Here is a 26,124-nt window from a genome sequence, read left to right as displayed (position 1 = left end):
TCCGTTATGAAGGAGAAAGGTTCTGGCGTTCTGCCCAGGATTAGGCCCCAACTCAGCCACGGGTATAAAATATTTAACGTAGAGTTAACCTATATCCAGCCACGCCCAGCAAAACGTGGGGCCTCTTACCTGTATCAATAGAGCTTTTTAAAAAAAAATCAGGTAGTCAACACCATAGGGAACAATGTCATATCATTGCCTAAAATCCTCTAATTCACATGGTGTGGCCCACTTTTAAGTCTTGGAATGGTCGGATTTTGTGTAATCAGGATTTGGGAGTATTGAGAATTTTCTAATTCGTTTTAGGATTTCAAGGGCATAGCTTAAGGAGATTCGAGGCTTGTTCGAATTGAGTAATCTCTCTCTTGTAATTTTCTGCTTTCATAGTATATTACCATCGCTTTGTGCCGTTGTTCTTTTCTGTAAGGATTTTTCCACGGTAAATTTGGAGTGTTTGTGATTGAATTTGATTGTATGATTGGAATATTTTTCTTGATTCATCTCAGTGTGCTTCCGCAGTCCCCCAACATATATCTGAACCAGGCGCCATCAAATGGACAGCGAAAATAAAATGGCGCCATAGATGGAATGTCACTTTTGGGGCATTTTCCCATACAGAATGGGGCCCACCATGGGTCCATTGTGGAAGAATAAGACTGTTCGAACCATTCTAACCGTTCAAAAAATGGTCAGGGATCCAATTTCAAAGGACGGTTATGATTGTTCAATCAGTGGTTTTTAAGGCCTGCTCCATCTGCAGCAAGGCCCATGACTTTGATAGTAGGAATTTGCATGCAAGCTGCCGTTAACCAATCAGATCAACTTAAAAAGGGAACGACCGCATGCATTTGCTCTCATACTAATTACATGTTTGAGATGCGGGGCCCACCTTGATGTGTGAGTGCCCCCCCCCCCCCCCCCCCCCAATGCCAAAATGACATGGCCAGCGCAAAGGACATCAGGGAGGGTGACACCCACCATAGAAATTTCCAGAAGTAAAATGGGCTCCACCATGTTGTTTGATGCCATCCAACCCATTCATCAGGTGCAACCAACCAGTAAGGGACACCAATAATCAGACTACTCCAATACTCATAGTGGGCCAAACTGCTTGCGTCCATAGGCGTTTGTGTGGGTTGTAGGTGTGTCCCACCTGAGTACCTGAGTTTTGATTCAGGATTAGTCTTCACATACAAATAAATTAATGCGTGGAGTTTGAATTCCACATAAACCCCACAAGAGAGGCCCATCTTGATGTCTTTATTCTATAACCACACCATCCATCCATTTTTCCAGATCATTTTAAGGCCATAAGCCTAGATTGAAGAAGATCCAGACCTCAGGTGGACCCAACTATAGGAAACAGTTATGATTGAACGCCCTACCATTAAAAACTTCCAAGGCCCACCCTAATTTTTCTTTAATGGTACTTTGCCATCCAACCTGTTGATAAGGTCACATAAACCTGGATAAGGGGGAAAGACAGATATCAGCCCTGATCGAAAACTTTTGCGGCCCATTAATGAACAATCACCACTGTCTCCTGTTTTATGGTCCACCTGAGAATTGTATCTGCTTCATTTTTGGGCCCATGCCCTAAAATAATCTGGAAAAACACATGGATATAGAATAAATACATCAAGGTGGGTCCCACAATAAGGGCCGGCCGTCTTGGGTGAGGCCAGGGTCGATTGTATGGTATGCGTACATTTCATCACCCCCCCTTCCCTTCAATTGCACATCAAAAGTGAAGAATAACAATGGCCGACATTTTATGGAACAAAGCAGACATTATATAAATGGAACATTTGAGATTTTACTTAACCATGGGCTCCACACATACACTGCGGGATGATTCCTAAGAAATTTCCAAAGATCCAGACGCTAAAATTGAAGGGCTGCATCCAAATTCTCTCTCTCGTCTTTCCGTGTTTTCCAGAGTTTCAGATAAAAGAAACACAACACTACGCTCAATGACCGCACACAATTGTCATCTATTTATACATACCCCACCCTACACGGCTATAGAGTCCACTCTCTCTATAAATGGTGGCCCACCAAACCTTGTGTGGCCCACCATCAACCAAACTACATATATGAATAACTTATTAACCTGCTTAATAAATTTATGGATTACAAGAAGAAGAAGAAAAAATCCTTGTTAGAGGAAAAAAGAATAGCGGGATCATCGGTGACCAGCTTCCTCGAGGTGGTGAATTGGGCAAAGGCACAACAGAGTGCCATCTCCCAAACTCTTATCTCTTTTTTTATCTTGAGATTCCAGGATCTGCATGATTATGTGGCAATTTCCTCAAGAGAAACCCAGCTGAGACGGATATCTCACCATACATCACGCAGGTACCTCCCTTCCATCTGAAGATTCTTCACAAAGCTCTCCGTCTTGGAATTATCCAGCGATCCCTGAAACACATTTGTAAGGCCATCCATCACTTGCAATCCTATTAAAAGAGTTCTACTGCACTGCACTGCACTGCACCCACACGCCCTCCATAAGGCAGGCATTGCCACAAGCAGATACCCCAGCCCAAAAATCAGGCAGGCCATGGACTAACAGTCATTTCTTTTGCACTGTCATTTGTTTTGTACATGTGTGGCCCACCAGCTGAGGTCACCGGCACAATTTTCAGGCCTGGTTATCTACATGCCCCCCTTCACACACAAGCAAGAGGTGGCCATGTATAAAACAAAAGGAAAAAACAAAAAATGCTCATGATACAATCTCATCAAGGGAGTGTTTGGATCGTAAGTTACCTAAGCTACTCATTATGCCTCAAGTAGAGCTTATCTTGGTTTCTACTTATTAAGCTGAAGTGATTAAGTAACTTTAGGTTAAAAAAAGTTACTTATAATTGACCTTAAACCAAACTTAATTATCTCAAATAAGTTACTTATCAACTGCTGTTAAGTAGAAAAGGTCGCTTATTTGGTGGTGGTATCCAAACGGGCCCCAAGTGTCATGTGTCATGAGAAATGACCTCATGAAGTGTCATGTGTTAGCATACAACACTTCTATTTTCTGTTGATGTCTCTTCATCCAATCCATGAAAAGGGGGTGGATATACCATGCTGATGACAATCCACTCATCAGGTGGGGCCACAGACATGCATTAGGTCGGATCATCACCCATTCCCACCAGTGAATGGGCCATCATGGTTTTCATCCCTGGTGACCTTTATAATGAGGCCCAACTTTTGCCTGGCTTGGAAGTCATACACATGACATGGCGGCAGAAAATAAAAGCATCACATTTCATGTTAAACACACAACATTGAATGTCAATTATTTCACCTGACATTTGTCACACTACATGCAAACAAACAGGCCTTTAAAGGATCAGATCAACCAGGCTTCATACCTTTTCTTGGACAATGGTGTGGAGGACACGATGGACGTCCTTGGCCATGCCTTTAGCATCACCACAGACATAAATATAACCGCCCTGAGAGATCACGTTCCAGATATCCAAGGCCTGAGAGAGAGAGAGAGAGAGAGAGAGAGAGAGAGAGAGAGAGAGAGAGAGGCTCAGGACCAATTACAGATGGAAGAAGAGGGGGGCAGAGCATTTCATCTTTTTATGAGGGTTACCTTATCTGCCATCTTGTGCTGCACATATTCCTTTTTCGGCCCCTCACGTGAAAAAGCAATGATCAGCTCAGAAAGTGCACCTGCTTCAAGAAAGTTGTTCAACTCATCCTCATAGATGAAGTCCTGCATGTCATGCACATCCAATTGAATTTCACCATCAAGGAAACATCATCAAATAACAGATTATCCCGTTCTTTAATGATGAAAGGTTTGATAAGAGCATTACCATTTTGCGGTTTCTGCAGCCGAAGAAGAGCGTGGCAGGGCCCAGTTCTGCTCCAGCTTCTTTCAGAGCAAACCTTTCCTGAAAAACCCAAATGCAAGAAAGGTGCCTTTGTTAGGAGCTTTTGAGCTCATTGATAAGGAGAAAACAGTAATTCCATCTGTGCATTACAAACCTGCAAGAAACCCCTAAAGGGAGCTAATCCCGTTCCAGGACCGATCATGATAATTGGTACAGAAGAATCTGCAGGCAGCTTAAAGTTCGATTGCCTAACGAAAATAGGAGCTGTGCTACAGTCGCGGCTTTCCTCCAACGGAACTGAATGCTGCAAATGGTGAATTTAAATAAGACAAGAACATGATGGATCCAACGAAGGCATGAGGAAAGCATAAAATCAATCAGATTCACATAATGAATCAGATTCATGCCCTTCTAATTTCCCAATTAATAACTAGTCGTTTTAGATTGATCCTCCAAAAAATACTAGTCGTTTTATATTTTCAAAGATTTTCTGTTTCTTTTTCACAACAATGTTAACATGGAAAATACCTTCATCCAGGTTGAACACACGCCTTTGTGAATCCGCCCTGTGGGTGTCGGTCCATGCACTAACGCACACGTGACATGAATTCTAGATGGCGCCATCCTGCAGTAAACATATTTGCAAATAAAAATTAATTGATGTTAAATGAAAAAAGGAAAATAAAAAATAAAAAATGATAACTGCAAACAGAATAGTGCAAATTCAAAATGCTGCTCACTTTGGAGAAGAGGAGATCGAATAGAATCTATGCTGCAAGCGAGGGGCAATTGCTGCAAAGAAAACTCCAAGAGGTGGCTTGGCAGACGGAAATTCAGCCATGACTTCTAGGAGACTTCTCTGGCTTGCAACTACCCACTGTGCGTATTCATCCTGCATGAAGAGGAAAGCCATGTGCATAATGAGAATGATTGCAAGAGATGTAGGATGCCAGAGTTGGAAAAGAATTGCACGAAGAGGAAAGCCATGTGCATAATGAGAATGGTAGCAAGAGATGTAGGATGCCAGAGTTTGAAAAGAATAGTCCCAACCTTTCCAAGAGGAGAAGCAAGAAATCTTAGTCGTTCAGCTTCGCTGGGGTCAGAAGCATGAGCAGCTAATGCAACTAGAGCAGCCTAAAGCCAAAAAACACAAAAACCAATACATACATGCATATCAAAAAGCCATCCATAGAGAAGTTTCTTGAAATACAAAAACCTGCTTGAAACATGAAAAAGGACTTAAAAGATGAAGAATTACCTTTTTAGGGAAATTCAAGAGGTCAGCATATCGGGCAAGAGCAGTTCTTAAGGTGCAAGATGGGAATGGGGGTGGTAAGGAGCTTCCGCTGATGGGGGTGCCATCCTCTTTGTCCGTATGGATGGAGAAGAAAGTGTCTGGTGAGAGACCTAATAAGCTTTCTGCCTCCTCCACAGTTTCAGTACAATTCTCAGCAAACACACCAACATGGTCCCCTGTTTCATACCTGAAGAAAAACAGAGCATGCACAAAAGATCAGTTCATGTGAGAACTGCACCAACAAGCTAACCAGTTTTTCATGTGACAAGAACACAACACTTTCTTTCTTTCTTTCAAAACATGTAAGACATGCATGGTTAACACAAATCAACATGGCTATTTGAACAAGGCCTTATGCATCTCACTTCCATGTTTTAGTGCGCTGGTTATTCTTATTTAAAAAGGTATGCTTTCAATATTTTTCACTTATATAAACTAAAATTCTCAATAAGGAGATGAGGCATGCCAGGCTGGCTAGTGTCAACAATGGCAATGTCAAATAACATGTGTTCCGTGCATGATTCCATGTGATGTGTTAGGGTCAAAGATGGGTAATAAAGGACGAACATCAGTGGCAAGAGGACCATGCCACTATGACTGACTTAAACTGTATAGCACATGGAACTCAGTATCTGCTTAACCCACTAATTTTTTTAGCAGAGAATACAGCATGTTGATTGCAATAGCATCGTCAAAATCTTCAATACATGACAAGAAAGAAAAAGGTAGTCCTTTTCACTTCAAAGAAACAAGAGAATTTTGAATATTTATATTTGGAAGAACTGATGAACTAGGGAAATCAAGAAAGACAAACAGAATATTCGTCAGTGCATTTCCTCAGATAAGTTGAAGGTATCTCAATATGCAATTTACACTGATGGTTTAAATAAATGGCAATTATGTTGCTTAGGATACAGTTTTCTTCACCGATCAAGTAAAGAGTTTCTTATTCAAAGTTATCATATATTCTCGAAATCTTTTATCCTCAAACAATCAAATTTTCACCAATAAGCCCCTTCCAAGCAAGGACAGAAAATGTTTCGAGTGATGTTTCTAACTAACAGCAATCTCTTATTTCAACAACGTAAGCTTCTGCCCATGAATGCTTCTTACCAGGAGCAGCCTCATCTTTTAACAATGTAGGCTTCTCAGATAATGCACCCATGTAAAATCTGTCTTAATGACTCTATGAAGGAAATCATGTCCCTAAACAATTAGTAGACTCTTATTGAACAGTCAAGCCTTCAGAGACAAAAATTATAACCAAAATGAGACCTCTTTTTTATGAAATTTTATTAAAAGCAAAACAAGAGATACAACCTGAAGGGCTTCTGAAGAAAGCCAAAAACTACAGCTCACTCGAACATTGACAGTGAAAGAAAAACAAACAGATTATCCACCTTCATAAACATCCAAAATGGAACAGTTATAACGAGAAGAAATATGATATGGGCATACTGACTAATCAGATATTTTCAGAAGAACACAGGAATGCATGCAGAGAAAATCCCTAATTTAACTCACATTGGTCCATTACAAGATCGATAACTAGATCTTGTATTGCTGACCAATGACGCAAGTGCATCTTCACAGATGAGATAGAACATGCATAAGTGTAAAAGAAACAAAGCCTATAAAAAATGTTTGATAAATACAATTCAATGAACAACCCTTTAACATGAAGCATGATGAATAATATGACATTTCAACAAAAAAAACTTCATGGAACTTACGCGAGCCCTGTGCCAGAAATGTCAAATTCCAAATGAATGCAAGAACGATCTGATGCTGGGGTGTGAAGCTCCTTCCGCACAGCCACATTAGCTCTTCATTAAGAAAGTAAGACATGTCAATTTACAGAAGAAACAAATAGGGAAAATCAATAATCATGAGCATCAAGATGTATAATTTGCATTGGTACCTGCATGGATGTTGAACGTCATGGACAGCATGGCCATTTGCATTACTCCAATTCTTCTCTTGAAGTGCTGCATCTTCAGGGTCATAAAATACAACTCGGTACTCCGGCACAACAGCAGTGTAAGGCGTAGTAGCACCAGATGCATCATCTTCATCCCTAAGCAACTGGTCTAGCTCGGGCCATACAAGCTCTCGCCTAAGATAGCAAACAAATAGATGAGGTAAGTCAAACGATTTTTACAAATGTTAGGTTCATCTGGTATTATCTAGTGTGGAAGGGTTATAGTCTATCAAAGAGATGCTGAGAAATATGAAAGTTCTCCACACCATGCAGTAAAGTCATCCTCAATGCATTGATCATCATCTCCAAGACCCACCGGGACAAGCCGCTTGCCACCTGTACAAAAGGAAAAAAGAGATGAGCTACCATCAATGGATTAGGAGAATTGCAGAAAAGCAATGGGATGTACAATAGCACTTTCTATCAAAACTGAAACAAGCAAACTCAGTAACACTCTTGCCCTGTTGATTGCAAACTCCCAAATTAAAAAAGAGAGTGATCCATCAGATACAATGAACACCATACACATCCAGACTGAAAAATGCTTTTGGTTCCAAACATATTTCACATGCAATTGTTTCTAGATAATGGTCAAGCTTTCTAGAACTCTATAAATACAACACCTCTTTTGTAGTGTAATTTGAATGTACTGTTATGCACATTATACAGAAACATTTTAAAGACTTTCTAACTTAAAATATCAATGAGCAAGCAAAATCATCTGCAAACACATCTTTACACATCACTAGTGCCAACCTGGCAAGTGCGTGGGATATCCAACAATGCATAAGGTGATCCCCACCATGCAGATGAAGCATACAACATAAGGAATGTATGGCTAAAAATACACTTGCCAAAGTGCCCATTCAACGTATAATTGTGGAGCAACATGAATGCGCCATACTGAATCCTAATTTTTTGTGTTCATTCATCTTGCTGCTAGGGGCCCCTTGTACACCCGTTCAGAGGATGCATGCCAAACGGACTATCCCAAATCATAATTTTGCATTCATTCTCTTAGCACACGTGCTGCACATAAAGGTGCATCTGGAGAGGGGTGAGCATAGCAGCATCACCAAAACTCAGTAAACATAATATTAAAAACAAAAAATTACACAGCTAATGAACAAGACCCTGCCCTATATCAGTTAAAAAGACACATTTTCCCCATGACGTTAACAGGTAAATAATGAGGAGAAATGAATGGCACTTAATACAAATCATATTTATTAATCTGTAACAAATCACTAAATTGATCAAAATCCCAATTGAATCAGTGCCGCAATTTTTATTTCAACAGAAAACGACACAAATAGAACTTCCAACCAATTACAATGGGTCATGAATTCATCAATTGAAGTAAACCATAAAATTAATCCAGCAAATGTAAGGCAGATACCATTGATAGAGGCAAGTTCATTGGTTAAGATGGGATTTTGTAACTAATTCATGGAAATAGGTAGGTATTTAATAACGCATACAAAGATGACACAGTTAGATATCACTTAATCAAGTTCAATGACCTCAACAAGTCCATAACGTCCAAACGTAGAAAAAAATAATAAAGAAAAAGAAAAGGGGATCCGGCTATCCAAAACACATACCCTGTTCTGCAATCAACTCATCCACCACCTTAGCTATCTGTTTTTTAAAACACAGCATAAACCAAATGTCAGCAGCAGCCAAAAGGTAAAAGAAGTGTTGACTAAAAGCCCGTAATATTCAACTTCTTTTTTTTTCCCGAACCTTATTAAAATGCTCATACTGCCTGTTTCCAAGCCCAAAAACACCATATTTGAGGTTCTGAAGCCAGTTTCCCCTCTCATTCCCCTGAAAAAACCAAGCAATAGAAATCACCATGCAAATTCAAAAGAAAAGAAATAAAAGGAGATCATCTCAGCTGAAATTCTCAAAATTCACCTCTGTAAACCATTTGTAAAACCTTGCAGCATTATCTGTTGGCTCACCATCTCCATATCTGAATTTTAAAAAATAGATACATAAATAAAAATTGAGAGAACAGGAGTTTAAACCAATCTAAAAAGACTCTAACTTACGTTGCTAAAAAGAAAAACGATATATTTTCTTTCTTCATCTTCTCCTCATATTCATCGTCATCAGCCGCATAATCATCCTGTCACAAAATTCAATCATTTCATCAACATCTAACCATCTAACAACCGAGCCAACAGCTACAAATTCTCAGACGTTACTCAAGATCAGTGAAAAAAAAAAAAAAAATCAAATTACCAGATCAACGACTTTAAAAATCGCTTTGTCATACCGTGCCCTCGCCTCTTCCGCCAGTGCCTGAATTAAAACCAAAAATAAAATCAAGCAACAGAACCGAGGAATCCAAGGCAGAGATCAAAGAAACAGGATGAGCAAGCACTGACCTTGGCAAATCCTTCTGCAGTGCCAGTCTGCGTGCCGAAGAAGATCGTGACTTTCTTCTTCCCGTCATCCACTTCCGGATCCGGCTCGGTCCTCACGATCAACGGCTTAGGCGGGTCCACGACTTTGCTAGATTTCTGGCCGTTTGATCTCCGCCAGATGAAGATCACTACGCATCCGATGAAGACAGCGATCGACGTTGTGAGGATCATCAGGAAATCGCGGTTCTCGATGATAACAGCAGCGCCGGAATCTGACGGAATGGCCGCCGGATTGGACTTCCCCTTCAGGATCGCCGACATGAGATCGAACGGAGAGATCTTCATGGAACTGGACTGCATGATATCTGAACCGTTAGATGAGCCCTGCGGGGGACGATCGGACGGACGACAAGAATCCTTGAACTGAACGGTCGAGATCAAATCTCCGACACAAGAGGAAGGAGTCTCTGTAGAGAAACGGAATTGTCTCGAGAGGCCTGGAGAGCGAAAGAGACCCTGAAAGAAAGTTGAGAAGCAGAGAGGGCTCTTTTATATGCGGCCTTTTGGTCGAACCAAAGCCCACCAAACCGGACTGGTCAAACCACCTACCTCCCTTAACCATGGTTAACTCTGGTTAAGATTACTGATAAAATTACGATAATGCCCTTATGGATCATATAACTTCCATTGAAGTATTCTTGCGTTGAGATATGCTTATATACGAGTGATATTGCGATTCGCGAGAGTGAAATTGAAGGGGTTAATCTGCGTACACGTGAAAATTTGTAACACGTGAGACATCTGGTCCATTGACTAGGTAGGCTTGAATTTCAATTTTTTTATCTCCCACGAGTCAAACCAATCCAATCTTCAGGTGGGATGTAGATGCTTGAGGAAATGAATGGGTACGATTAAAATCAGCAACGGCCTCTATTCAACGAAAAGTATGCGTCGTTTGATAAGCACACCAGATTGGATTTTTGGACAGGGTAACATCATACGTGGTCCCACCGGATCTTTCACATGGGTGACACGTGGGCGTACGTGTGATGCTATCATCTATCTAGTATCTGATCTCTCTTCGCGCGCTTTCTCCTGGTGGAGACTGGAGGTGTATGTTGGGCTCTTAAAAGCGTTCGATAGAGGTTTGCTGGATACAGCTTGACGTATTGCGGTAAGATACATCGGGAGGTCAGCCTTTGGATTTAAGGCCATCTTTCAATGATCAAAACCGTTTATATGATTGGCCTCACAAACTGGATGAGGCTTAGCTAATATATTAAAATTCTTACTTTGGAATATTACAACCGGACCTTTGACTTTCTGGTTTGAAAATGGACGGTCTAATTAACATTGAAATAATCAAAGGGTTGAATATATCGATTTAAAATTTGTTTTGGAGTACTCCTCATTCACGTGAGCCCATCATATAAATCGTTTAGATTGTTCAAAAGGGGCCGATGTGACTGGCTATACTACCGACGTATCATGGTGCAGTACATCGGGTTGTACATTCTTAGGGAAATACCTGCGGGAGAAAGTCTCCTTTTTTGTTAAAGGATGTTGACCTTGGATTGAGCAGTGAGGAGCTCACCACACCATAGTGTGGTGTGTATACTGTGGGGCCACCGTGATGTATGTGTTTTATCCATTCCGTCCATCCGTTTTTTCAGATCATTTTAGAGTATAATACAAAAATTGAAGCATATCGAAATCTCAATTGGGTCACACCATAAAAAAATTGGGGATAATGACCCCTAGGGACCACAGTAATTTTATTTGTCATCCAACCTATTCATAAGGTCACCAAGACGTGGATGAAGAAAAAACACAGATATCATCTTGATCCAAAACTTCTGTGGCCTTCAATGAGTTCTCAACGGTAGGCGTTCAATTCTCACTACTTACTATAACGTGGTCCCTTTGAGATTTGGACATGCTTTAGTTTTTCTCTCCTGTCCTAAGATGAGGTGGACAAATGGATGGATGGCGTGGATGGAAAACATACATCTCGGTGGGCCCCACAGTATATCCGTGGTGAGCTCCTCACTGCACAATCCGCGTCCTCCTTTTGTTTGGTGAAGGAAGTTATTTTCACTTGCCTATACCGCTGCCTATATTTGTACGGCTATTGCGTCTACCTCCGCCCGTCTCCAGCTGGGAACGGGCAGGAGCTTTGAGTGGCAACCGGGATGTATGGGTCTTATCCACACCGTCCATCAATTTTTTCGTATCATTTTAGGTTAGATGGTAGAAAAATGAGGCAGATTAAAGGCTCAAGTGGACCACACCACAAGAAGCAGCGGTGATAATGATTCTCGGCGTAAAAACTTTTCTAGAGCCCACGGTGATTTTTTTTTTTCCATCCAACCTATTCATAAAGTTACGGTGATTTTTTTTTTCCATCCAACCTATTCATAAAGTTACATAGACCTGGATAAAGATAAAACACAGATATCATCTCCATCCAAAACTTCTGTGGCCTGCAAAATATTTTCAACGGTATGTGTTTAATCCCCTCTGTGTAGTCCACTTGACCCTTGGATGTATCTCATTTTTGAACTTATACCCTAAAATGATACGAAATAATGGATGGACGGTGTGGATAAGACCCATACATCACACTGGCCACTCAAAGCTCTTGCCCGTTCCCAGCTCGAGAGGGGCGTGGGTAGGACGCAATCCGCGTCCGTGTACCATATAATCCGGTGCATTAAGTGAGCCCCACCGTGCATAGAAAACGCTGGACGGCCGAGTAAAAACCTCTGCATTTGTTCGGTGGCCCACATGTTGGGATTGGCTTGAATTTCATGGCGTACACCGTTCATGCGGGGGAGACCCTCATGAACAGTTTGGATCCTATAAAAACCAATGGCTTAGAACAATAGACACGGAATTTGGAGTCATATGATGGGACCCACGAGATGAACGGTCCCGATCACCATGCCGTTATATCCTCACCCCACTCCTACCACAAGTAGGTGGTGTCCCCACAAGCCAATCTGACTACCTTTTTGGAAGTGCAGATCCCAACGTTCAACCACCAACGGTCGTGGTTCAATCATCTTTCAATTTCCCCCAACCATTTATTGTGAAAACGCTATCCGTTGTAATCTGACTTTGTGGCCACAAGTTCGACCATGAACTCGGTGGATCCGACCACACCATAAATGTTTCTGGCCTAAAACGGGTACGTTTATCCATTTAAGTACACGGAGGTGTATGGAAGAACTATGCATCAGTGACCTTATTTGGGAGCACATGGCCAAAATAAACGGATCTGAACCGATCATCTATTAGCCCTACATCAAATTGTACATATCCCAAAATTCAAGCGGATTGGAAAATCCCAACCCTCAGATTACTACATCCAAAAGAAAGTTGAGTTGAGTTGAGTTTTTGTGGCTGTGATTTTCAATACCTGAAGGTTTTCTATTAGACTGATTAGGATTATCCAATTGATGTATTTCTCGGGTCATGGCCCACCCAACTTGTAGTGATCCTGATGAACGATTCAGATCTTATGCACCTTGCCACGTGTACAAAACCAAGTCCCTGAGCAGTTATAAGGATGAGAAAGGGACAAGCATCATAGAAAATGTAGATGTTGGTTGGCAGTCTCACATCTTCTCAACTACAAAAGAACTCACTGCAACCTATCCCAACAGCTTTTGTGTAACATTTTCCACATTCAGAGAATTGGTTTGGCCTGTTGGTGGTCCACCTTGACTGGACCATGCATAGAAACTCTCCAAGATTATAAGATCCAAGCCGTCGATATTCGTCCACTATTCATGGACAGCTGGGGTTAAGATTGTTCAATTGAAGGGATTCCATGGAAAATTCCATCCACGGTGGGGCCCAACCAATCAATGTTCCAGATCACGCAATCAAGAGAATCATATTAATCCTCTTACAATGTAAAGCACGTGCCTCATGTGCACGGACAATGCACTTCTTAACGAGTTTTAAATGGTTTAATTAATAATTTCATAGATATGATCACCTAGAAAATGAAATTTAATATTTTGAAGGCATAAAAGATGAGATTTACAGTACAACCGGTTGTAGGTGATTGTCCTGGTAATTTGAACAGTAAATAGTCTTTACATACAGATATACCACCATGACATCAGAGCCGTGCAAACAGATGGGCCACAACATGAAAGTCACCTACCTTGAAAGTTGCCCAACTACTTAGGTATGCTCCAAGTTTTTAAATAAGGTAGCTTATTTTAAAATTCCACATAATCAACTTGATCCTTCATGAGCTATAGGGAGTATCTGGTTCAATGGGTAGCCAGCTTTTCCCACCTAGTTAGCCATTTTCATTTATTTATTTATTTATTTGCAGCATTGCTTAGTAACGCTTGCTTTGTTTTACCTATAGAAATTAACTCATCAAGAACGCATTGGAATATATGTCATTTTAGTCTAATAAATTATATATTTTATTCATTAATGTTTGGTTTATTACCCATTATTGTTGTGTATATATAAGGCTGTTAATGAGCTAAGCTCGAGCTAGTAAAAATCAAAATTATAAATAGGCCCAACTTGAATTGTTCAAAATCCATGGTGAAGGCAACCTAGGGCCACCTTGTTAACAGTCATATATATATATATATATATATATGGAATTGATATAATTTGGATGAACATGTTGGGAGACTTCATCAAAATTTTGTATTCTTTGAAAATAAAATAAGATAAGTTCGATGTGAATTATACTATAAGAACTAACTTATTTAGTTTTTTATAAACCTAAAATATTGTAATGGTTATTGATTAGTCAAGCTAGTCTAATCTATAGGTCATTATATACTGTAATTATTATGCATATGGTGAGTCTCTACCATATGTCATCGTTCCTACACGTGTGGGTGTGTGCATGTATATATATTGACTAGATTTAGAAAATCAAGATGGCTCTAACAATTTGATATTTACTTGCATTTCCTATGCTTGTTATACTTATCATTAAACTTGAAAAAACATAGAGTTATAATGGGATTTGATCAATTGCTTTTACTTACCAATGTGTGAGCATCTTAGTAGATCATTGTGCGTTGGGTGGTTAATTATATTTTCATTGGAATTAAAATTCTCAACAAAGGATTTATTTTCATTATGGGTTTAGCTAGCCTTGTATTAGAATTGGAATGATTGATCAATATTGTTGATCGGACTGGTTTATAAATAATTGATTTATAGTAATTATATGCACTGTTTTATAAAATTAACAGTTCATATTTATTTTTTAAAGATCTATCATAAATGTAGGATATGGTAAGAGTAGGACAATGGGCCAAAAGGAGATACGTATAAGATTATTTGTATTATAGCGTGAGATAAGATGATCACTTGAATGGGATCCTCTTTTTAGAACATTCATTGACCTTAATGCGATACAAGAAGACAAAGAACTTCAATCGTAGATGCTAGCCAAGGTGAGCCTCACTTACCAAAATATTATTTCCCACTAGGAGGCGCCAAGCACTGGTGTAACAACCCTAAATTTTGGTACATTAAAAAAAAAAACTAAATTAAATATTTAAAAATTTTATTTTTAAATAAAAAATAAAAAAACAAGTCAATAATTGAGTTGGTAGCGAAATTCTTAATTGAGAGAGAGGTTTAGGGATCGATTCTTGAAGTAGTAATAATAAATTTTTTTATTAAATATCATAAAAAAATTCAAATTCAGGATAAGGGAGGATGTGCTCATCCTATCTTATGAGAATTTTCTTTAAGAAGCAGGTTTCTGCATTAAAAAAAAAAGGAGATAGGAAGCCCTAAAGTAAAATGAAAAGAAAATTCTAAAAAGGCTCGATCAGGTAAATTCTAATCGTTAAATCTTTTTAACTTATTATTATCTTGTTAATTTCTTCTTGATCTATACAATGGATGGCGTGGATCATCCACACCATCATTGTATGGGTGTGTAGAGTCAATTTTAATAAAGTAATGTTTTTATGATTTCGGTGTAATTAGTAATATTTTAGGAATAAATTAAATGGATGGAATCTAATTGTGCTAAGATAGATCTGTGCGAATCATATGATCCTTAAGGCCAAAATATACAAGGGCCATAATTTTTATATCAATCTAACAATCAGATAGGCCACATTAGTCAGATCTAAAAGTGTTTAATAAAGGAATCTTAGATTTTTGCACAAGTGTTGCTATCACTTGGCTTAGAAGGTTGAGATGGGTCATCAATGTTTATGTGGTTAAATCCACACTATTCATGTAATGTGTAGAGGCAAAACATGATAATACCTCAAGAATCTGGATGATCCAATCATCCGGTGGGCCACCCCGATTAATTATTTGACATTCAATTTCAAGATCTTAAAAAGAAAATTTAAATTTTGATAATTAAATTTACATAAACATATAATTTTAATTATTTGATTATTTTAGATTTGACCACTTAGAATGTTAATCAAATGTGGACCCTACCATGTAATACAAATAAATAAATAATAACATCGTTGACATTCAATTTAAGGATCTTAAAAAGAAAATCTAAATCTTGATAATTAAATTTACATAAATATATAATTTTAATTATTTGATTATTTTAGATTTGGCCACTTAAAATGTTAATCAAATGTGGACCCCACCATGTAATACAAATAAATAAATAATAATATCGTTAATATAACTGGTAGGACCCCGAAATTCAAATCAACCTAATTACATTGCAGAGTCAATACTAACAAACTCAGGTGAGTAACCCAACTTGTCTCATAATTAATTAAAATTAAAATAAATCATTGTGATTGTTTGATTAATTTACTAGTTTGAATATTTTGATATGATAATTGTACGATAAATTTATATGTGAATATTTTAATCAAAACAACTATATCAAATATGAAAAATATATATTTACATATCATCCATCATTCCTTGCATTGCATAATGCATGGTCGATCCTATGGGCCCTCCTTGGAAGAAATGTCGATCCTGGTAGAGTATTACTAGATACGGGTTATGCCTAAGCCTACCGAAAGGTGGAAGCCTACCCAACGGGTGGATGCGGGTTGACGACCTCCAACCCAAGCAGATGGACAATCATCTCATCTGATGCATTCATACATCATTTTATATTCATATCATCGTACATGTATTTATGTATTATTTTAATTGTTATGATTATGAACCATGCTGGGTTATATTACTAAGTCTGGCCAGCTTACATTTTTATTGATGAAAAAACCGTACAAAGGAGCTATTAGCAAATGATGTGATGCAAGAACCGGAAGAATCTACTATACCTGAACACGACCCACCCAAAACATGGGCATACTTATCTGAAGATGAAGTGGCGGCATTAGACAATTTTTTATTATATATTTTATTTTGTTAGCATAGTTTGATAATGCATACTAGTATTTATTTTGAGACTTTAAGCAATTATTTAGACTTATTTCTTTGAAATAATGTTAGCATGGAATAAATATCATTATATTATAATGGTATAATAAGTGAATGATTTTAAAGTTCATTTTATTTTAAGGGTCGTCAAGATTTATATATGTTTAGTTAATTGGTGCTAAGTATTATGTATGTGTGATTGAGATTATGGTGGACCTCGTATTGAATATAATTATCATCTCTGATTAAACCGATTAAGGAATTAAATTAGTACACTTTGTGTACGAGTTACGAACTGAAACTTGGGTCTGAGGGTGCACACTCTGTACCCGAATTTTGGGGCGTGACAATTGGGACCTCGAGGGAAGGCATGGAGTCATATGACGAGCTTCATAAAACAAGGTTATCATTACTACCTCATCCCACCTCACAACACCTCAAGGATAGAGCTCTACATTATATCATAGACTAGTTGCAGCATTCATGCCAAGTCGTAGAGCTCTCCTTTTACCTGTCCAAGTGTGGACACTAGATCCCGAATGAAATCTACTCGTGACATTCACGGGTTGCCTTTTGCGAGGGCTTTTTTGTTTGTATGTGTGGAGGGGTTTTATAAATGACTGCAGTCACCACTAGTCAATTACGTAGATCCTACAGTCGGCTAGACTTTGTAAAAACGCTTAAGAGGGAGAATTCAAAAATTATCAATCCTAATATGACTCATTGATCTGTGTCTGAATATTCGAGGTAAGGGACCACGATTACAGATAGGGAATGTGTTACGCATCCACTTTGCATGTGCAACTATACGGTCTCTACTGCACAAGATCCAACTAACTTCTTAGGGTCGGGATTAGTTCGCACATATCAATGATGCAATGGTGTGTATAATGTTATGTTATAACTTAATGTTGTGGACCTGCGTGAAACTAATTAGTTAAAGTTTCTGATGGGTAGGATTCAACTATGTCAGCGAGCCACAGAGCATACGTTTAAACTGACTGGGTCTTGAGTATTATGTATGCAATGTGATGTACATGGAATTGTGATGTTGAGTTATATGCAACGCTTATGACAAAGCGTGAGTAAATCAGCTGGGTTTATGATGGAAAGGATTTGATTATGTCGGCAAACCGCAAAGCATACAATTGAGCCAATTAGGTGCGAGAGGTGGCTTAATGCAATACAAACATGATGAATTCGATGAGCAGTGGGGTTAAGAGAGGAATGAGTGTTGCACAATGCTAATGTTGGATTGGATAAAATTGATTAAAGATTGAATGATTGGATGGACTGTTGTGTCGCAAGGATAGGATTGAGTGGTTAGAATCAAGACCTAAATTGCTCAAAAGGCTAGGGATCTAACTGGGTTAGGTTAGACCAGGGCTAGGCTCTCCTTCTCCTTCCTACTACTCTTTCCTCTCCTCATGGAGGGATGGAAATGAGTGACTAAGGGACTCTCGATGAGTGATGGATGCTTTAATGGCTACTAGATGATTGAAATGAGAAGGGGAGTGGGGCCAAGCTTGATTTTTTGGTAATTCTTGTCAAGTTCAAGGGTGAAAGGGCTTGAAAGGCTTAGATTTGAGATTGGCACATGACAATATCTCAACGGTCAGATTGGGTGGTAAAAGGGTAAATATGGATCCAAGTTAGGGGTATTAGAGTCAATGTAGATTAAGACACACTTGGGGGTTGCCAAAGGGAGAAACCACAAGCGTAGTTTTATCTTATCTAGATAGGAGGAATGCCACGTGGCTGACGACTCCCATGGAGCCGCCAATCACACACGGGACCTCCTGTCTTGGCAGGGGATCTCTCATACTCGTGTAAAGGTTATGCCTTCTAGTATGTCATTTTGTCCTTGAACTCTGGTTGGACTTGGTTCAGGCCTGGTTTTAGGGTTGGGCTCAACTAGGTGGGTTGACTAGGTTGATGGATTGGGTAGGCTAACCAAATGAGTTGACTTAGTGAGTTGACTTGTCGAGTTGACTCAAGGCTCTAGGGTTTAGGGTTTAGGTTAGGGTTTGGATTTGAGATTCAGCCATCTGTCTAACACTGTTCAATTTCTATTAATTTGTTAGCCTGGGGTGGGGTGTCTACACCAAGGACTAAGGGCATAATCCACATGATATTCCAATCTTCCTCTTAACCAAATTTGTAACACTTGGGTGTAGACCTACATTCAACATCAATGCATGATGCTAAGAGTCTTATCATAACACGATGGCATGTTGAGACTTGATTTCATCTCATATATGACATGTGAGACTGATGGGTTTGTTGGACTAATTAGAGCTTGTGTACGTTATGGCCTTGACAAGAATCCTCCCATGCTCGATCAACGATCTAGCTACTTTGAAGACGAAAATCACATATTAGAGCTAATGTCACCCGAGCCATGCGACAAGATATCGTAATTAGGGTTTACTTGTAATCAAGGGTTTTTAGTATAATGTAATTAAAGGTGTTGGATCCCTAGTGTACATAAAGGAATATAGTAGAATACAATTTGATCATAAGACCAATCCTAAAAATCTCCATTTGCAATAACATCAAAATTCTAGAATTTTATTTATATATATATAACGATGGAGATCATATATGCACGCGATGTCCACGATGGAGATGTTTGTGATGCCGATTTATTGATGTTGATCTCCTAAACTAAAGATTCTCTCCATGATTTATCCCAATACTAGATAATCAAGATAACCCAATGTCATAGTATGTGTCAATGAAGACGTGTACCATCCATGTAAGTGGATCACACATGAGGACAATAGACGAGGATGTAGTGGATTTTCACTCCCTCGGACTTTCTTTTTTTCCTCTCACTCACATGTCTCATGGAGTAGAGACATTCAAGGCTAGCTCTTCCTCTCTTCTAGGAATAAGATAATATAAATAAGGAAGGGTTAGGGTTTCAGGAGTGCACCCAGTATGGTGCTCCACCACTCTAAAAACTTCAGTGTAACATATTGTGAAGGAAGCTTGTGAATCCGTTTCATTCATACATATACTCATGATTCAATCCCTCCACTACTACGACATATCCACTAATGATCATATCCCATGCTAATAAGAAGTGAACTATCAGATCTGAGCCATTGAGCTATCAGCAAGTGTAATCAAAGTAGTTTAACAGTTAAAATAAAAACTTCAATAGTTAAAATATTTGAAAATCTGATTAAAACATTTAGTGTACTGGAAATGAAAAACTCACTTTATGAGTCTCTGTTCTATTCAGATCAAAGCCATAAACATGTTTCTAAGTTAGTAGATTCTTTGTTGACCCATGCAAGAATCAACAATTCTTGATGGAAGTACCCAGCTACGTCCATTTTTTATTGCCCCTTGCATGGACTTCATAGGAAGAGCTAAAGCTAATTGGTCAATATCGTAACCCTTACACATCCTCAGGTCTAAGGATCAAACCAACTTTTATGCATCATTAAGCCCCAATCTCATTATCACAGTCCATGTGTGATGGGCTCCCAGACTGTTGACTTAATCTCGATCCACCAATGTGAGTAATCAAAGGTCCGAACCTGAATCCTATGTACATGGCACGCTCACACTCTTGTACAGGGTAAGGGTAGAGCATAAACTGACACCAAGTCGACTCTCGATGGTGGAGATTGTCCATCCTTACCCAAGTCATTCCTCTCATACAAGATGATCGCATATCTTAAAACTGATGTCCACAAGGGTATCCTATACACTTATGATAGTCATGGTCTAATAGGGTACTGAGATTCATGGACCACGACTCTCTCAGGTCAATAACCGTCATATCTGATCTCAAGTTCACAAGGACTACCAAATGAATCACTTCTCAACAAACCCAATGAATGAGAGGAACTCTAAATCTATCTAAAACATATCACATGTCCAATTTAAGACCCACAATCAACGACGGAGATTTTCCCAATTACATCCACATTGTTGGTGGATAATGGCACACATTGTTTTCTAGGGTACTAACTCCAACAAAAAGGTTTATTTCTAAATGTAAATGAAAGTCGCTTAGCATGAATTATTTAAGATGAATATAATGGATATCATACATAGATTTTATAAATTAAATGGAAAGATCATCCAATATCCCTAGTAGTTCTCAATATCTAAACAATCCACATGGAGTCAACAACTTATGCAACCTACATTTCACAGACATCGAAAATGGCACAACTCATTGACTATAAGATTATCAAATACCTCACCAATTATATGGCTGTCTGACCCCATTGTCTCTCATGGACAATCTTATAATGCGAACCTCAACTGTACATATAACACCCAAATGCTAATGAAAATATCAAGATGCTCTTATCACAATCCCCTGATCAACAAAAGACATTTTATTACAAATAAATATAAAATTCAAATAAGCCACACCACAAAAAAGGATGGGGATGAAATCACAAATCTTGTGACCTCCCTGGGACCCACCATGATGTTTAGATGCTATATATCTAATGTGTTCATGCTATGATTCTTGCATGAATGAAGGGAAAACACAAATACCCAGTATGATCCAAAATTATGTGACCCTATAAGAAGGTTCAATAGTAGACCTTTAATCCTCAATGTTTCTTGTTTCTTGTGTGGCCCACTTAAGTTTTACATCTCCCTCATGTTTATGTTATAAAATAAGCTTGGAAAGTGGATTAATTAATAGATTGGATGTAACACAAACACTACGGTGGACCTCACAAAGCTCACGGTATCAAGCAAACTGCATCCATAAATGATCTGATGAACCCATCCCCTAAAAATGCTACAGATTGGAGTGGTTTTTTATTAACCTATTGGTAGAAAGTCAATTCGCGATGGAGTTTTGTATAAATGGTCATTTTTATTCCATCATTCCTTCATCCATGTTGGGTCTACGAGCAATCACCATATCCGTCCATCCGAATCGGGCCCACATAAAAACTCGTGGCAATGACCATATTCATCCATTCGTATAGGGCCTGACAAGTCAGACCCATGGTCCCGATACGTGCAAATTTCCTACGGCTGTGGTTGCATGGAGCTGCTCAACAATGGAAGCGGATTGCCTACTGAGTAACTCAGTACGCTTAAGCGTACTGCGTAAACTCTGTGAGGTTCATCATGATTTATGTATTTTATCCACTGTTCATCCATTTTAACTTGGAAAATTTTAGAGTTTGAACCAAAAACTGAAGCATATACAATGATCAAATGGACCACACTACAGGAAAAAGTATGAATTGAACATCCACCGTTGAAAATTTTCTTGGGGGCCACATACGTTTTGGATCAAGCTTATTTTATTTTATTTTTCTCTTTATCCATGTCTGTATAATCTTATGAACAAGTTGGATGACAAATAAACATCACTGTGGGGCCTAGCAAGGTTTTAACAGTGGAAATCATTATTCCGGATGGTTTCCTTTGGTATGATCCGTCTTGATCTTTGGATATGCTTCAATCATGGGTTCAACCCCTTAAATTGTATGAAAAAACGGATGGACGGCGTGGATAGACTACATACATTCATGGTGGGCCCACGACATACATTCATGGTGGGCCCAACTGAGTTTACTCAGTACGATAAGAGCATACTGAGTAACTCAGCAGGCAATCCGATTTCCTCTACAAAAAGCTATGTGGGTGCGTTTCCAATATGCTCCTTTCATCATCTGAAACGGATCAGATTAAGACAAGTAAGCCATTCGGATGGGAAATGGTGAGGACAGACAAGCCAACCATTGAAACTTACCTGAGCCTGCCATCCAACTCGTTCATTATGTGGGCCCCACACAACTCTAAACCAACTATCAGTTGGGTGTCAACACGAATGGACCATGCCAACAAAACCATCCAAGATCGAAAGATCCAAGTGACTAATCTTGGGATATGGACCGTTGATTAGGGTCCAAAATCAAAACATTATAGTTTTCATGATAGGTTTCAGGTCACTGTCAATCAATACAACAGATCAATCATCCATCCTGTTCACAGAAAAATGGACCCCACTTATCCTATTTTAATACACGTCTACTGCAGACAACACGTGTCACGTACTAGAAGATTACCTTCGGTCATGCAAACGGAGTGCTTCCGTCATCTTTTAATTTCTCTAACACCGACCGTTTTGACATGATCAGGTCAATCTGCTGCGTTCCAACGCCTTTTATTCTAGAATTTATGATCGGGTCGCCGACTCTTCTGATAGTTTGCTCCATCTTCTGATATTGGGTGTTACCCTTACTGTGGGGCCCACCTTGATGATAGGTTGTGTATCTATGCCGTCCATCAGTTTTTTCAGATCACTTTAAGATATGGTCCTAAAAATTAAGCAGATCCAAATTTCAGGTGGACTACACCATAGGAAACATTGGTCATTGAACATTCACCGTTAAAAACTTTATAGGACCCATTGTAAGCAGATACGTAATGTTTATTTTCCATCCAACCCGTTGATAAGGACAATAAGACCTGTATGAAGGTAAAATACAAATATCATCTTGATCCAAAACTTTGTGGCCGACACAAACATTTTAATTATCATTCACCAGTTTTTTCTAGTGGTGTGGTCCACCAGAGATTTGGATCTACTTAGATTTACATATAACACCCTAAGATGATCTTAAAAAATTGAGACGAATCCACTGTTCAAGTGGACCACTCCAAAGAAAATAATTTTGACAATGATGTTCACTGTTAAAAACTTTCTAAAGCTACTATGATATGTAATTGCAATTTAACCCGTTTATAAGGTCACACAAGCCTAGATGAAAGAAAAAAATTTATATCAGCTTCATTCGGAGCTTTTGTGGCTTCAAGAAGTTTTCAACGGCAGACATTTAATCTCCAATGCTTTTAGTTGTGTAGTCCATTGCAGCTTTGAATCTACCTCTATTTTGAGTCAATTACCTAAAATGATACCGTATGGATATAATATATACATTATGATGGGGCCCAAGAAACTTCATCACGTCAACACACCATCCAGTTCGGTGGTGTGCGGCACACCACGCAATTCACCTCCATCCCCTTGCATAGTTAGATGGGGTAATCTTGTAATTTTCGTAATCCAAGAGTAGCTCGTGCAAGTTTGATTGGGGCGAGTCTCGTTTAGTTGGAGCAGCTCCTTCTGACCGCACGCGCTTTATTTGGGAGTTTCCACTTACGACCACCCACCTTGACTGTCGACAGCTGGTGGGCCCACAAATAATTCACTTCACATCAGCCGTCCGCTGGAATCTTCCAGGAATGGCTGGATCTCTCACATGTTTAAAAATACCCTTGGAATTTTGTAACATGGTAGAAGGGGGCTGCTTAATTGCACAATATACGCAGGTATTCATTTGTAATAAGTGGGCCCATGGTTCTGCAATCCAGACCATCAGTATCTTGATTTCCACCGTGGATGGACTACTCCAGAAAAAAAAAAAATACTTGATATGACAACTCAAGATTTCAGATCTGTTCCATAGAGATAAATGGTTAAGAAGGGAAATAAACAACTGTCCAGATTCTACCTCCAAATCAATAAATTTTTTGAATCACGGTCCATCCATGATTGGAAACAACATATCAATGGTCTAGATTTGTCACGATTTAAAACTGGCATACACAATGCACAGATGCGAGTCATCCTACTGTAGAATCGATGAGCCGTAATCTGACTGTGGGACCCAGCGGATGAGTGGTACCGGTCTTAGAAGTGGGGCACACAAAACAAGGGATCATAATGTTTCCCTTCTGGGGCTTCATTCACCAAAGCTAGGTCCACGTGCGATTGGACGGTGGATAATGGTCGGTCGGGATTCTGGGATTTTCGCACGTGGCACCTAACATACGTCCTAAGAAGGCCTGGCCTGAACATATGGAACACGTACCTGATGAAAAAAAACAAAACACTGCCGCCAGACCATCTTGAAATGGTCCGTCTGTATGTTACCGTTTTAGGAAGTACGGACAGCGGATTAGCTGTTACCCGGGTAACATCGAAGTCGGTGTTATCCTTATCATATGGGGCCCATATTGATGATTTTTTTCGTATCCACGCCGTCCATCTGTTTTTCCAGTTCATTTAAGGACTTTATCCCAAAAATTAAGTAAATCCAAACCTTGGTAAACTATAACACTAGAAAATCTGTGAATGACCATTAAAAATTTTTTTAGGCCACAAAAGTTTTGGATCAGGCTAATATTTTTATTTTATTTTCATCCATTTCTGATTGATCTTATTAACTGTTTGGATGGAAAATAAACATTAGGTATCTTCTTACAGTGGGCCGTGGGTAGTTTTTAATGGTATGCGTCCAATCATCACTGTTTCTTGTGCCGTGGTCTACCTGATATTTTTATATTTTTGGTATGTCATATTAAAATGGCCTGGAAAAACAGATGGGCAAAGTGGATACCCAACATATCATAGGGTATGCCCTACCAACACTCAGATCCACAGCTCAACTGGCAGACTAAGGGAGATACCTCGTTCCAACACTTGAGGTCTTGGTATCGACCCCTAGTGGGGTGGCTGTGGCTAACATGGAGTGTGCGTACTGACATGGGTGTGTATTAAGAAGCTAACCCAAAAAAAAAAACGTATGCCCTACCATGGCATTGTGTTGAAAGATTAACTCTTTTTATAAGTTACTTTTGATCGCTTTTCAACTTTCAAGAGTAATTTATTTATGTTATTTTCATAACGTGGGCCCTTTCAAGTGAATCCTGTCCCAGGTAATCGAACCATCCAGGTGAGTCACACGACCAGGGATGTTAAAATCTTCTATATCATCTGTTGGGTTCCTTGTGTTTGGTGTGTATCATCCAATCCATCCAAAAGACACACCCCCGGGTTTCATGTGCAACCCAAAAATCAGATTATTTCAAGGCCATGGTTAGCCACACCACATGATTTTATATATTTTGGGTGTGATTTTACTTGTGGCCTACCTTTGTATGGGCCCACCGTGGTGTGTATATGCAATCCAACCGTCCAGCAGGGTTGCGGCTCTACAGTTAAATTGTAATGGGGCAATCCTACCATCAGGTAGGCCATACCATTGAAAACAATGGACAACCACCGGAAAACTTCCAAATTCATATTTCATACATTTTTTGTGGTGAATGAATATAAAAGATAAGTAGAGTTGGGCATTGAGTTGAGTTGAACCAAGTTAGGGTTGGCCTGATTTGATCTAGTTTTGAAATATGCTGAATCAAATTTAACTCGACTTGGTACCGAGT

At 39.2% G+C, this 26,124-nt stretch overlaps 1 protein-coding gene across 1 annotated transcript; it reads right to left on the bottom strand.

Annotated features, from left to right (window-relative positions):
* Positions 1 to 1,885: 1,885 nt before the first annotated feature.
* On the bottom strand, positions 1,886 to 10,028 carry LOC131256738 (piperic acid synthase CYP719A37-like). The gene is made up of 18 exons (XM_058257767.1): positions 9,526 to 10,028; positions 9,380 to 9,439; positions 9,187 to 9,263; positions 9,050 to 9,107; positions 8,876 to 8,959; positions 8,734 to 8,770; positions 7,396 to 7,465; positions 7,070 to 7,264; positions 6,882 to 6,974; positions 5,110 to 5,335; positions 4,902 to 4,985; positions 4,592 to 4,743; positions 4,380 to 4,476; positions 4,006 to 4,155; positions 3,834 to 3,911; positions 3,608 to 3,730; positions 3,378 to 3,491; positions 1,886 to 2,421 (listed from the first exon to the last, which is right to left on the bottom strand). Exons 1-18 carry the CDS (start codon positions 9,862 to 9,864, stop codon positions 2,341 to 2,343), a joined length of 2,118 nt encoding a protein of 705 aa, XP_058113750.1. The 5' UTR covers positions 9,865 to 10,028; the 3' UTR covers positions 1,886 to 2,340.
* Between the last annotated feature and the right edge of the window lie 16,096 nt (positions 10,029 to 26,124).

This window comes from Magnolia sinica, chromosome 9 (assembly GCF_029962835.1).
Source record: "Magnolia sinica isolate HGM2019 chromosome 9, MsV1, whole genome shotgun sequence".
NCBI classification, from domain to species: domain Eukaryota; kingdom Viridiplantae; phylum Streptophyta; class Magnoliopsida; order Magnoliales; family Magnoliaceae; genus Magnolia; species Magnolia sinica.
Note: the sequence above shows the minus strand (reverse complement) of the source record. Positions and strands in the feature narration are given on the sequence as shown.